Source organism: Gobius niger, assembly GCF_951799975.1.
Source record: "Gobius niger genome assembly, chromosome: 1".
Taxonomy (NCBI): Eukaryota; Metazoa; Chordata; class Actinopteri; order Gobiiformes; family Gobiidae; genus Gobius; species Gobius niger.
The window spans coordinates 55,896,720-55,908,189 of NC_136852.1; the positions used below are offsets into that span (position 1 = coordinate 55,896,720).

Here is an 11,470-nt window from a genome sequence, read left to right on the forward strand (position 1 = left end):
GGACCACGTGTATGACGTAAACAGTAGTGTCCCGCCTTCATACTCCTCATGACATTAAAGTCCACATTCACAACTGTTGTTCAAATGTTTTAATGTGTGTATATAAACGTATTTACAAATCTTTCACCGACCAAGAGTTTGTTAGACAATAGATAAAATGTGCAGTCACAGAAGTTTCAAACGAAAACTACCCAGTCAGCATCCAAGACAGACATCACTAATAAATACTAACTTCAGTTGAGGTACGTTTCCCCTCGGAAGCTGGAGAATTGCATTAATGGCAAATGTAAAATTGCCTGTCTGTGTTGGAAAATGAAGTTTACGCCATAATAAAAACAAAACAACAAAAAAAGGGACATTACATTATTGTGTTCAAGGTATCGCAAAGATAAGAACTGTCCATATTCAGCCACTTGTCTGACACACACCTGTGGTTACTCACAGCACTGTGAACCTCAAAGCACCAAACATCTCCATTAAGACAATCAACTCTTGAAGTTTTTAACATATTCAGTCCATATATGAGGTGTCCATACTCTCTCCTTCTGGATGAAGTAGTCTCACAGCTAATCGCTCAATGTCATCAAGACTGAGCTGTCGAAGTGAGCGTTCATAGTCCTTTAAGAAAATTCATGTTTTAACATCCATATTGTTCAAACAACCCATTTTCAGTGTTTAGAATTTGTGTACAAATACTACCTTTATAAGTTGCTCATGAACTTTGGCTGCATCAGCGGGACTGAAGTGTTTGGCCAAGATCATGGACACAGTCTGCCACACTCCGCCCTGTGAGGAGCTGCTGCTGCTGGCAGGCAGTACCGATCCTGCAGGCCTCTCTCCCGCTGGCCGAATCACAAGATTCAATTTGGCCTCTGGGCCAATGGAGTAATCGCATAGTCTATGTTCATCTATGGAGGAATACAAAATGAAGCTACTTTTAACAGTTTATTGATCCTGTACATGTCGAGAAATAAATGGGTAACGACTATCATTGAAACCTGCAAGTGCTTTTCCTTTGTAGAGTAGTCTCTGTTGATTTGCAGGTATATTGAGACGTTCTGACACCAGTTCCTTGACTGTGGACACCTTTTCATCTTCAGTCACCTGAAAAGAATCATGTGAAGTTAAAATATGAATAAGACATCTAGATTTTGTTAATAGACCACTGGCTAGAGTGACTACACTTGCATTGGAAAATAAAAAAAATAAGTTTAACTTATAAAGATCTGTTGACAAGGCTGGTGTACCTCAGCCTTGTGTTATAAGGAGTAGCAATTATTTCATTTACCAAAGTAATACTGTTATTTAACGCTTCTACCGTTTATTGTTATTCAATTAAATTATTCCGGACACAATCAATGTGATATGCTAATAACATATTTTTGTATGCTACTTAGCTTTAGCATTAGCTTAAAGTAGCTAACGAAAGGCTTGCTGATTCGCTCACCTGTACGCTGCATTCTTTTCCTTGAAGTGGTTTTATAGTAAGGATCATTTTTGGTCAAATTAAATTAATACACAGCACAACGAATTAGTTTGATGAACAAACGCAAGATCGCTCCAAAATGTTTCTAGCTAAATGCTAAAAACGCCTCTCTAGGCTGTGCATCATCTTCTTCTACAGCTGCCAACTGTCAGAAGCCACATGCGCCACCATGTGGTTGAATCAATGCATTGCATTTTGCCTGGCTAACAGGCGTCTCTAGACCCCGCCTTGTGAAGATTGTCCCTAACCCTAACCTCTACCCTGTCCTTAATCTCTAGAGTAAACTAACCTAACCTAACCTAACCTAACCTAACCTAACCTAACCTAACCTAACCTAACCTAACCTAACCTAACCTAACCTAACCTAAACACTTGTAAAACTAAAATATTAAGCTCGAGTTGGTGTGTCGTCCAATGAGAATTCGCAGGGGCGTGTCTTATGGCTCAACTTTGTTGGGAAATGATTGAAGATGCTAATATTATATTTGAATATTTTCTCGTCTAGTCTGTCCATTTAACATTCCAGTCACATATTGATATTGAATGAAAATGTAGACGCACATATAATGTCGAATGTTAATCAGGCAAAATTTCGATTTGAGCTGTCAAACATTTTAATGAGCAAAAAATACTAGGCTTTGCTTATGGTTCATTTACTATGCAGCCTGTTGGTAACTGCACGATTAAGTGGTCTTAAAAATGTGCTCGGCACATCTGTCTCCTACTAACTACTATTAATGTGGCAATGTGGCTTGAACACAATTTTAAGGTAGGTTACTCCTCCCCGAGGATTGTAAATACCCCATAGGCCCTCTGACCCAGTTGGGATGCTGGCTTTTGCCTCTCTCCTCAGTGAGGAATCCTCACACCCTCCTCTGCTCTGCTCGCTCTGGTTCAGTCATGTGATTGGCTGCCGCCTGTGCCCAGCCCAGAGCCACTGAACATCTTTCACTTGAGGAGAGAGATCGGCACCTGCCGAATAATCTGTCCGCACACTTACCCTAAAAAAGGCATTAAGGACGAACAAATATTTTTCTGGCTCAGTCCGACGGTCTGGGGTAAGTGCCATTTATTGACGCCTAGTGGTGGAAACTCAAAACTTTGAGGATAAGAGAAATTAGAGCCATAAAGTAGGCGAGACTCGTGTGTGCTCAATTCCTTTTTGCTCTAATTATAAAGTATCTAAAATATTATACGTTTCTTTTTTTAATCGTTGTTAAATGTTTTTCCCCCTTTTATGCCTTTATGCTTCTGAGTTGAATTCTGTAACCACATGTTTTCCTTTATTTGAATTTGACCTGTTTTATTTATTATAATGATAAGCTACATTAGAAGTATTAGCTAGATGCCTACTTGTCAATAACACTAAGCCATTTAGGTACAGTAATAACATTGTTTAATTATTGTGTTGTGGGCTGGGCATGAATATTTTTATCCAAATTGATATACTCGGCATTCAGTGAAAGCTTGTCAATACAATGTAGATATGATGCAGGTGATGGGTACTCTGCGAGACCTTCAGTTTGCCCTGCAGCTGAAGATCGAGGAACTCAGACAGAGGGACACTCTCATAGATGAGCTGGAGCTAGAGCTGGACACCAAGGATGAGCTCATTCGAAGACTTCAGGAGGAACTGGACCGCTATCGAGCCACCTTTTCACTACCTGGAACCTCCACAGGTTAGACATAAATCTTTGTGCTCTGGTCTCCAAACTATTGTGCCTGTGCCCCCAGTGTTACTTTGGCTTCTTCTGGTGACATCAGGGTCATCAGCAATTTCAAATATGTATTTAAATTACATACATGGCCAATTTCATTTGAATTTAAGACTTGCATTATCAAAGTTGGTTCTCTTCCTCGTTTAGATCTGGTTTCCAATATGAGTTAGTAACACTGTGTTATCTAATGAAAGTCATGAGTTAGACCTGGTTTAGTCCAAATTTAGTCTTGGTCTTGTCCTGGTGGCTTTTGGAAAAGCAAATATTTAATAAGGGGGGCACCTGGTTGTTGACAACAATGTGATGTAAGCCTGTTTTTCTATTCACTAGGTTCAATAGCTGAGGAGGACGAGAAATTAAAAAGAAAGACAATCATTTCTGAACCCGCTACCTTGGACCCGGTCACTTTAGCCACGGTTTCTCACAAAAGCTTTGAGAAAACCACAGAGTAAGCATACATAATGGATCTTAAAAGTCAATGCCACACAGTAATATTGTGCGCTCGTCCTGAATTTGAATAGCTGGTGATTTAACCTTCATGTCCTCAGGTCTCAAAGGCTGATTAGAGCTGCCTTTCAGAAGAGTGACTTGTTGAAGCACCTTGATGATAGAGAAATCAAAGCGATCCTTCCCTGTATGTATCCAGCCGCCATCAATCAAGGCTGCTATGTCTTTCAAGAAGAAACCAATGGAACACAGGCCTATGTTGTGGAAGGTAAATCAATATTTGGCGATGCGGATCACATTGGGGACATTTGCAAGTGTCAGAAACGCGAGAACAGGGTGACAGCGTTATCACATCAATTTCCGCAGCCTTTCCAATCATTAGACAGTATCTTGCAACGTATCCAGCCCAAATGGCATGGCGTCCTAGCGTTTGAAAAGGCAAAATGGGAGGCATTTAGAGATGAACTGACCCCTGCAGATGTTTTGTCTTTAAATGTCATTGTACAAGGACAGAAAAGGCAATGGCTCTAAACTGAGCCAAGGCTGGAGCGTATTAACATTGAATAACATTTTACATTACGGAAATTTATTGTTGATCTCGTTGTGTTGACATAGAGGGCAGATTGGATGTGAAAAAGGATGGAGTGAAGCTACATACAGTATTACCAGAGGAGGTGTTTGGAGAATTGGCACTTCTTTACAATTGCACACACAACTACTCTGTGTCAGGTAACGATTCTTGTCTTATTTTACTTAAATGTGAAAGATGTGACTGTTTGATTTATAGCAATGGAGTTGCAGCTAAGATGTTTGCAGGATTTGAAATGAAAGACTGTTGGAAGTGTTAGAAATGGTGTTACTCGATCAAAAGGTTTATTCTCAAGGTGTGATAACACAAGGCTGACACAGTGCAGCTGATACAAAATCTCTATCTATCTATCTATCTATCTATCTATCTATCTATCTATCTATCTATCTATCTATCTATCTATCTATCTATCTATCTATCTATCTAAAGTCCATTTATGTATGATCAGTATACAACATACAAAAGTTACATGTGTCTGTTTGTACTGATTTATATATTTTTTAAAAACGCATGTGAAAAAACACCAAAAATATGATTGACTTTTTTATATTCTTGTTTCTCACATTTTGTAGTATCTTTCAAATGTTTAAAACATGAATGGCATTCCTTTGGTGCTTCATTGGGAGTGTCTATTGAGGATATTAAGATAGAGGTGAAGTTTAATTAAACCATGTAAAAGACACTCATTTCCGTTAGCAGAAGCTTTACAGAAAAAGCCAAGAAGGGTCATTATAAATTTACAACGCCCTCCATTATAAAGAGCAGTGTTGGAAATAATGGATTAGCAAATCGAGATGAAATCCGTTTCAGAAGTCACTAATAAAGCTGTGACGGCCCTTTGTCTGCTCTTGTACGCCTTGGTCCATCAAAGAATATGTCACTGTCACTGCAGGCAGCTCAATACTTTAGTGCGTCCTGCTCCTGTCGCCAACTGAGCTCCTACTGCCACAGGCACCACCTCTGTCACCTCATCTGCCACCTTCTCTTTGATCCCTATAGCGCAAATGGACAGCAAAGTGTGGGTTATCGACCGCAAGAGCTACCAGGCCACACTTATGCAGAATGGTCTCAACAGCCTCTCGCGTTCAGTGGAGCTCCTGGGCAGGTAAACAGCAGCCCTCCAATGCATTTGATCTGACTCAAGCCAGGGCAAGCTGTTTGATATTTCCTGCACTTTTAACACAACGCCATCACAGTAATGTTTGCGTGCACAGCATTAGAACGAGAATAGTCCAACTTGCACAATAGTAGTCTGATATGTTTACAGATCAAGCTCAGACATGAGGGAGGGGGGGGGGTTCCATCAAATCTTTTTGGGTTACTGCTTTTGAGTGCTATCTGTATTGTTCTTTGTGTCTGCAGTGTGTCCTTCCTGCAGACATTGCCAGAGGATGTCATCATAAAAGTGTCGGATCTTATGGAAGAGGTGCACATTACTATATTAAATAAAAGTGTAATAATTAACCAACTCATTTCAAGAAAAATAATAATACTGGGTATCAGTATAACCCAGTTTGTGGAAAGCTAATGAGCATTTTGTTGGTAATATGGCAACAGGGCTGCAAAATGCTTTATTCCTTGTCATCCCTACCATGGTATTTCCATCCTAGTACCACAATACTACTGTGCTGTGTAAGTAAATCTAAGCAAAGGAGGATTGCAAATTATTTACCTCCTTGTGAAGGGGAACAACACAAAGGGTGTCATTCACCAAGCAGTTGCTTATGTGCAATACTCACGCATTATTCTTTCATTTACAGATTTGGGACCGTAGCACAGTGATACATTTAAATGGGGAATTTGGTGCAACATGTCCACAAATAGCTAGATGCCATTTTCTAGCTTGTACTCGCTACTTAGCACCTGTCTTGATAAATGTCCCCCAAAGAGGCTTCGGTCTTGTGACTCCTTGTCCATTTATCTGCAGAAATGTGAAATATATATATAAGTTTGTAATTAGGTCTATCTCATTAGGTCTTCATTCATAATGTATTTATATCCGTCTAGATGCACTTTTCAGAGGGTGAGCACATCATCCAACAAGGGACAAAAGGGGACACGTTTTACATCATCACTAAGGGCCTGGTAAGGTTTTTTTGCCTTTCACACTGCACTCAGGCAATGGCTCTTTCAGAGTGAAAATATTATACTAAGAAGACCAAATGTCAGTGTGCTCGAGCAGCTTTAGAAATTGCATTATGACTGTGATAATTGACTACAGCCCCTCTCCACGAGGCTCTCTCTCATTGCCCTCTTTTCTTTGTGGATTTCTGATTTACTAGGTGAAGGTGACTGAGAGGAAAGAAAGCCACAAAGAAGAGGAGGTTGTGTCCACACTTTCAGAGGGAGAGTGGTTTGGAGAAAGCGCTCTTTGGAGGTAAAAACAAAGCACATACGAGTGTGTAAATTGTATTGTTGTTTAGAGCTTTCTGTAGCATTCACTTGTTGTTTTTCGTGGTTATCAGCGATGGTGAGATGACAACAAACGTGATTGTGGAAGAAGATGTAACATGTTTAACGATTGACAGAGAGTAAGTCTATTCAACATCAAAGCCATTATTACAATTGTAACTTTATTCATATTTAATTTATAATGCAATATTACGTCGCATCTAGCCAACAGTTCTCTAGTAGTATTTGCCTTAAAGGGATATTTCAGGATTTTTGACAGTTCCTAGTCATCCAGAGTGTTGTTTAAATTCATGCAGTCCTTATATTAGAAGATTTAAGTTGTGCTTGGCTAGTGCTAGGCTAGTGCATGTCTATGGTAACTAGTATTAAATTTCATGATGGAAAAAAATGACTCTTACTGATTTTACAGGACTTTCAAAGATGTTGCTGGTGAATTGGTATTGGACGAGGAGCAGGAAACACAACAGTTTACATTTGAGTGCGTATTGTTACAAAATGTCATCTGTAAAACTATAACATATGTAGATCTGATATATTTTTCCTCTAACAGCTCCGATCCAGCTCCGTCACTTGGTTTAAATGATTTCCAGGTGATACGGACCTTGGCAATGGGGGAGTTTGGTCACGTAGACTTGGTAAGAGACGACCTCAGAGACAATTACACAGGATGGGACGCCTCCAAGCGCCGTCTTCCTTTCAGATCCCATGTTTCTATAATGCAATCCAATGATTTCCATTTTGGACAGGTGCGGATGAGCGAGAATCTGAAGGGCTGTTTTGCCATGAGGGTTCTCAAAAAGCAGCTAATCCTTGGCAGTGGTCAACGAGAGCATGTCCAGAGGGAGAGAGATATCCTGATAGAGGCTCATTGTCCATTCATAGTCAGGTGCCGGTGCTTCAACGGATCACGTCCTGTTAGATTCTCGTTTGGTTGTCTTTGATTATGTGTCATGGTTGTGACTGGGAGCTAATGTCTTTATAACAGGCTTTACAGGACCTTTCAGAATGTTGACTCTCTGTACATGCTGACAGAAGCGTGCCTTGGCGGTGATCTCATTACTCTCCTGAAAGAAAAGTAAGCCTTGTCATGCAAAGAAAATATAATTGTCGATTGTATTACAATATGTTTATCTTTTAAGGGTTTCGGCCTTCCCTAACACTTTGTGTGCATAAAACCCCCAAATATGCTTTTCATTTAAAGGGATATTTTGGGATTTTTGACATAGGGCCTAATTTCCTAGTTATCCAGAGTGTTGTTGATTTCTGGATATATATATTATTTTAATTCATGCAGTCCTTATATTTGAAGAGATTAGTGGTACTAGGCTAGTGCTAGGCTAGCGCATGTCTATGGTAACTAGTAGCCTGCATTAAAAACAGCCTGACCCAAGCACAGTGCACCTGAGGAAAATCGCTTATAACACCAGACTACTGATATACATGTCTGTGTTGAATTAATATTTTTATTTTAAATATAACCATTTTGCATTTAAAATAACTTATATTTGAGCAGCATCAGCTTCCTGGTTGTAAGCTACGCAGCGGCGGAGTGATCTGCTAGGTTACCGGATCTACAGTACAGTAGTTTATTTACCCGTGGCTGACATTACTAAACGTGGAATTCACAAAAGAGCTTTCTACAAATCAGATATGGCAATGTTTGGAGGACTACCTGAAGATTTTGAAGAGGTTTTTAATGCAGGCTACTAGTTACCATAGACATGCACTAGCCTAGCGCTAGCCTAGCATTAGCCTAGCACCACTAAACTCTTCAAATGTAAGGACTGCATGAATTGAAAAATATATATATCTCCAGAAATCAACAACACTCTGGATAACTAGGAAATGAGGCCCTATATCAAAAATCCTGAAATAAGCCTTTAATGACAAATGGCCTTGCTAATTATGCAACCCTCTCTATTTGTCCTGACTTGGGTGGGACTTGCACGGTAGTTTGGGCACTCAAAACAGCCATTTGAGTATTTCAGTCACATAACTTTTTGAAGGTTTTACTTTTTATCCCTAGAAACTAGATGAGTAATGGGGAAGAAATCAACAGGTTTCAAGTAATTCCATAAACAAGTTATTGTGTCATTTTAATGGTCAAAGGTTATCAAAATGTCTCTCATGAAGGGTAAAAGTAACTTGAAACCTATTGATCGCCAAAGCATTTTCTAAATTCATTCAGATGCTGGATCAACATTTACCTCTTATGATTTTACTCACTTTGAGGTCAGTAAAAGTTTCCGTTTCTGTGCTGTGTTTCAGAGGAACGTTGGATGAGAGCAGTGCCAGGTTTTACACGGCTTGTGTAGTGGAGGCTTTGACCTTTCTCCACTGTCAATGTGTCGTTTACAGAGACGTCAAGCCCGAAAATGTTGTCTTGGACGAACACGGATATGCCAAACTGGTACCTCAGTCAACTCATTCAGAAATCACAGCGAATATTAGAAACCTTATCCTTTTTTAATCCTGCTTTGTATTTTTGAGATTGGATCTGGCTGTCTGAAGAAGATTGGTGTGGGCAAGAAAACATGGACTTTCTGTGGCACGCCTGGTTATTTGGCTCCTGAAATCATCCTAAACCCAGGGTACGGCGTATCAGTAGATATGTGGTCCCTGGGGGTTTTTGTGTTTGAACTGCTCAGTGGCCGGTGAGTTGCTTGGTTCAGTTCAGCCTCATTTTTTTCTCCTCATTTCTCCAGCTGTGGATGAAATTCATTGTTAGTCCCTGTTTGTTCCCAGTCTCCCATTCTGTGGCTTTGAACCGATGATGATTCTCACAGAGACCATCCGTGGCATTGATCACCTTGAATTCCCCAAAACCATCAGCAAAAGTGCCTCAAGTCTCGTTAAAAGACTGTGCAAGTTAGTTTTGCCCCACAATTCATGCAATATGTGACACCGTTTCAATGGGATTTTCTATGCTTGCTTTCACATGCAAGCATTTCAAAGGAATTTTCACAATATCACACCTGTGAAATGTTTATTTAATTTTTCATTTTCCATCAACAGGAACAACCCCGCCGAGAGACTGGGCACTCAGAGAAATGGGGCCAAGGACATTCACGAGCACAAGTAAGAGGCTGATGTATTCCACTGAAGCGATAGCAAAGATGGCCTGGCTTGAAGTACGGATATTCTGCCTATGATGTAGAATACATTTTGTTATTTTTTTTGCAGATGGTTTGAAGGTTTCGACTGGGAAGGACTTTGCAGGCGAACATTAATTCCACCACCTGTTCCAAAAGTAAGATATGCATAAATTTATATTGTTGTGTCAAAAATGGTAATTACTGTTTTGCTCTTTTTTTACATTTTACTTTTTCAGGTAAATCCCCCCTTGGACAGCCTGTCATCTTGTCATTATCCCGAGGAAACAGGGGAGTTTTATACAAGCTGGGATGATTTCTGAGCTCATATTGAAGCTGGGATGATTTCTGAGCTCATATTGCTCCCATCTGTTTCGTAGATTTAAAATGATACTGTTGTTCTTGCTTTCAGGAATTTGTTATAAACAATAATGGTGACTGTTTCGAAGTCTTAAGATATCATATATTTTACCACACATTTTAAGGGCTAGGGTATGTCTTATCCTTTAAATAAGTTAGTTTATGCCCCTGGTCTGGTAGACTCGCCCAAATATATACTCAAGTAAGAGTAACTTAAGGCAAGTCAAAAACGTGTAGGCTGTCCATTTAAATAAAGGACTCAGACCTTTTTTTTTCATTACTTACATACCTGTTCTCTACAAATAACTGTGCCCAGTCTTTGAGGAGCACCTGTTGCCTTTGTGTCTAAGGACACTCTGGAAGCACTCACTTCCTTCGTACTCTCACATAAGAGTAACTTTACTTTAAAACTATTTTACTGAAGTAGAGGTACAACATTAGTTACCCAAAAACTTACTTGAGTAAGAGTAAAACAGCACTAGGAGAGAATATGACTTGAATAGTGTGAGCACTGAGTAATTGTTTGAGCATAAATGTTTGATTTATGATCCAGTACTGGCAACAATTATGAGCTGGGGCGGATCTAGAGGGGTGCCACCTCTAGTAAAGGTCTTGCCACCCCATTGATGTGATGAAATGTCTCACATCTGCTCTAGAAGCTTACAGCTTACTTTGACAGGACAAAGAATTACATCAACTTCATCGCTAAATAAGGAGCCAGATGCCAACCCCTGTGCCCCCAAAGATGACGATTTTTTTGTCTTTTCTTTTCTTTCTTTTTTAACAAAAGTTTAAATTGTCAGTTAGGTAAGAAACCCCCTACTCATATTCTAGACAGTGCTATTTGCATATATTTTTTTGGGAGGCTCAATGGAAAAAATGCCTTGTGATTAACACTTGCATTCCCCCGCTATAAACATTCTACATTGTAAAATGTGTTGCCACCCCAGAAATTATCCATGACCCTGCTTAACACCCCATGATTTTTTTTGTAGATCCGCACCTGATTATGAGAAAAAACATAGAATAACGTTCTTGTAATTGTAATATCTCCAAAGAAAATGTCATAAAAACATATAAAATGATCATCATCATTATGAAGAATTAAGTTAACAAAATACATCTATTCTTTTATGCGTCAAAATAAAGAAATGCATTCATCACTTAAAGGAGTACAAAAACTACTGCAAAAGAAAAGTTACTTCAAAAAGTAACTTGAGTAAATGTAACTGACCCACTTCTGCTTCAAATGCATTGACTCAGCTGAGTTGTGGAAAAGGATACAGTGAAGCCACTGAAGCTGTCTAACTTTCACAGAAAGCTGTTTACTCTGAAAAGTGTCAAAAGCCATTTTCTTCCTCAGACA

The 11,470-nt window shown here is 39.5% G+C and overlaps 2 protein-coding genes across 2 annotated transcripts; one reads left to right on the forward strand and one right to left on the reverse strand.

Annotated features, from left to right (window-relative positions):
- Positions 1-126: 126 nt before the first annotated feature.
- Positions 127-1,649, reverse strand: ubl4a (ubiquitin like 4A). Its single transcript, XM_079556651.1, has 4 exons — positions 1,448-1,649; positions 999-1,104; positions 700-908; positions 127-618 (listed from the first exon to the last, which is right to left on the reverse strand). Exons 1-4 carry the CDS (start codon positions 1,493-1,495, stop codon positions 511-513), a joined length of 471 nt encoding a protein of 156 aa, XP_079412777.1. The 5' UTR covers positions 1,496-1,649; the 3' UTR covers positions 127-510.
- A 759-nt stretch (positions 1,650-2,408) lies between these two features.
- Positions 2,409-10,077, forward strand: prkg1l (protein kinase cGMP-dependent 1, like). The gene is made up of 20 exons (XM_079572837.1): positions 2,409-2,544; positions 2,982-3,165; positions 3,535-3,652; positions 3,753-3,919; positions 4,267-4,380; positions 5,240-5,345; positions 5,603-5,666; positions 6,248-6,325; positions 6,523-6,617; positions 6,706-6,771; positions 7,062-7,130; positions 7,203-7,287; positions 7,399-7,538; positions 7,638-7,727; positions 8,921-9,062; positions 9,143-9,306; positions 9,398-9,520; positions 9,668-9,730; positions 9,836-9,902; positions 9,984-10,077. The coding sequence occupies exons 2-20, from the start codon at positions 2,985-2,987 to the stop codon at positions 10,065-10,067; spliced, it is 2,016 nt and encodes a 671-aa protein (XP_079428963.1). The 5' UTR covers positions 2,409-2,544; positions 2,982-2,984; the 3' UTR covers positions 10,068-10,077.
- Positions 10,078-11,470: the final 1,393 nt, after the last annotated feature.